This window comes from Vombatus ursinus, unplaced genomic scaffold, assembly GCF_900497805.2.
Source record: "Vombatus ursinus unplaced genomic scaffold, bare-nosed wombat genome assembly UNPS02015184.1, whole genome shotgun sequence".
In the NCBI taxonomy this organism is placed as follows: Eukaryota; Metazoa; Chordata; class Mammalia; order Diprotodontia; family Vombatidae; genus Vombatus; species Vombatus ursinus.
The window spans coordinates 144,831-148,696 of NW_020954962.1; the positions used below are offsets into that span (position 1 = coordinate 144,831).

General features: G+C 36.0%; 1 protein-coding gene across 1 annotated transcript; it reads left to right on the forward strand.

The window, feature by feature from the left end:
- The first annotated feature begins 1,544 nt into the window (after window positions 1-1,544).
- Window positions 1,545-2,489, forward strand: LOC114031618 (olfactory receptor 5D13-like). Its single transcript, XM_027846748.1, has one exon. The coding sequence runs from the start codon at window positions 1,545-1,547 to the stop codon at window positions 2,487-2,489; it is 945 nt and encodes a 314-aa protein (XP_027702549.1).
- Window positions 2,490-3,866: the final 1,377 nt, after the last annotated feature.

The following is a 3,866-nucleotide window of genomic DNA, read 5'->3' on the forward strand; positions in this document are numbered from 1 at the left end:
AGGACTTCTGCATCAGGAGTTAAACAAATTTTCAATATATTCCACGCGGAAAAAAAAATGTATAGGAAAATTCTCAGGGTAACAATGTTCAACCCATTGGAGAAAATTTTCTAATTGTTCTTTGGTAATAAGAAACCCTCTATCTTTCACAATCCTTTTCAAAACTTGCAGATATTGCTCTCGATCTTTAAAGGGTATCTGACCCATCTTAAAAGAGAAAAGTAGATAGATCCCCAGATTAGCCTAGTTAGATGCTGTCAAAGATCCCCTTACCTTCCTTTTCCTTTGACTTTGACTTTGATAATTGGAGCTCCTTTAGGTAAGGGCCGCTTCATATAGTTTTTCTCAATGCCCCTGTTGGGGGGCTCCAGTGGCTGGTGAACAAGCAGTTAAGGAAAATTAAAGAGAAACAAAAGCTACGCTAGGAGAATCAAAGGTGATTAGCCACAGGACTGTTTATTTCTAGTAAGGTTTGAATTTTTATACATAAAAGTGAAATGATGATTTACAATATCCCAAGAGGAAGAGCTAAAGATACAAAGTTCTCACTAGATAAGAAGCACCAGAGGAGCATCACTTCAGGGTGAAGGTTAATTCTCTATTCTAAGACTTCTTTGTTTACTTGTGACTATGCTCTTTCCCAAGGGACCCAGCAAATGTTTACTCAGCAGCAAAGCAAGTCCAGGGTACAGTCAAGGACAGATGATCCAGAGAAGGCCTTTGCCTTTACCCATACTGACCCCCAATAGTTAGAGATTTTCCAGGTAGATCCCATCCCCAACACTGTTCCACATAATGAAACTAATTAATTAAATGGATGCCTGATTACTGGCACTTTGTCTCTGGTCTGCTGTTTCTTCATTCTCAGGATAGAGACTGGTTCAGTAAAATTTTGTTAACAATTTGTGTATATAAATATATATGTATATATATATATATATACACATATATACATATATAAAGAACAGTTTAAAAGGTTATTAGGTGAACATATAAAGAACAGTTTAAAAGGTTGCTATGTGAAAGAGACCTGAGACTTAACCCTTTGGGTTCCAGGGAATTAAACTAGATCAAATGGATAGAAGTTACATATTCAAAATGATATAGTGAATGCAAAAAGGGAAGGGGAGATGAATCACCTTTGTCCTTGTATTTTGATGTGTAAAGAAGTGAAACAGGCTGCCTTAAGACTTACTGGGTTCTCCTCCACTTAAGGATTCTGGATGAGGTATAATTTCTAGGATGAACATTTGTGGAAGTACAGATAATGCTAGATTCTGTGAAATAATAGCCATTCATATATTCAAACCATTCTCTATCTCAATCTTTTCTTTGGCTTCTTTCCTACTCCATGATTTTCTCTTAACCCAAATGTGAAGGATTTGAAAGTAAGTGCTAACTTTGAGACTAATGCCATTATTATCTCCATAATAATTATAACAACATTAATTTTCTAATACATACTCTGCCCTTATCCTCTGTTCCTCAGTTTCACTTATGTTTTGCTTCTCATGATCCATTTCTAATTCTCTCCAACAGGAATCATGGTGAGCACTGACAAGAATCAGAGTAGTGTGGTCATGTTCATCTTCTTGGGATTTTCTGATTATCCAGAGCTCCAGGTGCCCCTCTTTGTATTGTTCCTCATCATTTATGCAGTCACTGTGGTGGGGAATGTGGGCATGATTGCGATCATCAAGATCAGCCCCAAACTCCACACCCCCATGTACTTTTTCCTCAGCCACTTGTCCTTTGTGGATTTCTGTTATTCCACTATAGGTACACCAAAATTACTAGAAAACTTAGTTGTAGAAGACAGAAGCATCTCCATCAAAAGCTGCATCACACAGTATTCTATTGGTGTCACCTGTGTGATAACAGACATGATTATGTTGGCAGTGATGGCGTATGACCGCTTTGTCGCTATATGTTATCCTTTGCTTTATACGGTTTTCATGTCCCCAAAACTCTGTGCCCTGCTAGTGGCTGTGGCATATTCATGGGCCACAATTTCTTCTATTGTACTCACATACTCACTTCTTGTATTATCATTTTGTGAGACCAAAATCATTAATAACTTTGTATGTGAATATTCTGTCTTCCTCTCTGCTGCCTGCTCTGATAAACATTTCAGTGAGTTAATAAGTTCTGTCTTTGCAAATCTCAATGTATTTTGCACCCTCATCATTATCCTTATATCCTACATTTTTATTTTTGTCACAATCTACAAAATGCATTCAGCCAGTGGAAGATACAAAGCTTTCTCAACTTGTGCCTCCCACTTGACAGTTGTTACCATTTTCTATGGGACCATCTTCTTTCTCTATTGTATTCCCAGTTCCAAAAACTCGTGGCTTGCAATCAAAGTGGGATCTGTTTTTTACACTGTGGTTATTCCTATGCTAAATCCTTTGATATACAGTCTAAGGAACAATGATGTGAAGGAAACCTTGAGGAAATTGATGGATCTCAAAATCATTTCTCAATAATATCTTTTTTTATGGATTCTATGACTACTGGTTGAACTATTCTGGTGGAATTTATGGTGATGTTTAATTAATTCTCTGAGTCCTGTTCAGTTACTGTTTCTCTAGTAGTCACACCTTCAGTTTCTACAGTCATCTGAAAGGCAGTCATGAAAATCCTTAGGTAAATAAAGAAAGAATATTTGAAATGAGAAGAAATCACTGCCAAAAAATCATTACGATGTACTCCATGATGTAGCATCGAGTTCAGAACCTTTCATTAAACCTCCTTTACAATTTTGTAAAAATAAATACACTGATTCTACCAAGGTGATTGCTTGCTTGTTTTCATTTGTTTTCAATTGTCACATTTCCACTACTTCATAGAAAAGATAGAAACAAAAATCTAAGATGTGAGCTGATGGTGATGTGATCACCATCAGATGGTTTTTGGAGGCCTGTCAGAAACAAACACCATGAAGAATGATGATATTCAGTGTTGGTAGAGAATAATACTCACCAACACCAGGAGCAACTCATTGGGGTAATAGAATTCCTATAAAGCCAAGTTTAGTCCTACAAAGTGCCTAGTGTAATTCTTGTAATATACTGAGGGCTTAATAAATGTTGATTGATTCATTCATTTGTAAAGTGAAAACAAAGATTGCCAGATCTCTCCTTTTTCAACATGACCAATTCTATCTTAGAAATTGGCTTTCAGGGGGCAGCTAGGTGGCAGAGTGGATAGAGCACCGGCTCTGAATTTAGGAGTACCTGAGTTCTAATCTGGTCTCAGATGCATAACACTCACTAATTGTGTGCCTCTGTGCAAGTCACTTGACCCAAAAAGTCTCACCAAAAAAAAAAAAAAGAAATTGGCTTCCATTATATTTTCATCTATTTAATTTTAATCAATACAATATGTGCATTTCAATAACATAGTATAATAAAAATAGAAGTCTACACATAAAACTTGTAATTCCTTTTAAATATATACTAAGGATATCATGTATATTTCTTTTTTTCTTTTTTTCCCTCTGCCTACCCACCCTAGAAATGCTATTGTTAGATACAAATGTGTGTATGTATATACTGAATTGTAGAATATAATGGATATAAGATAGTGTCTTCCTATGCATGTCCTTTGTTGTTAATTTTTGGCATTTATAATAAACAAATTTATTTAATCCCTCAAAATTCTTCTTGAAACTATACTGCTACTACTTATACAATCTTCTCTTGGCTCTACTCTTTTCACTTTCATTATTTCTCATAAATCTATCCATTGCAGAACTGCAAACTTGTCAACCTCATTTTCTCCTTCAGAGTCAACAATGTCTGGTAGCAAGAAAAAAGTCAAGATGCCTGTCAATGTCCCAGGATGTAGTGATTCACGTTGGC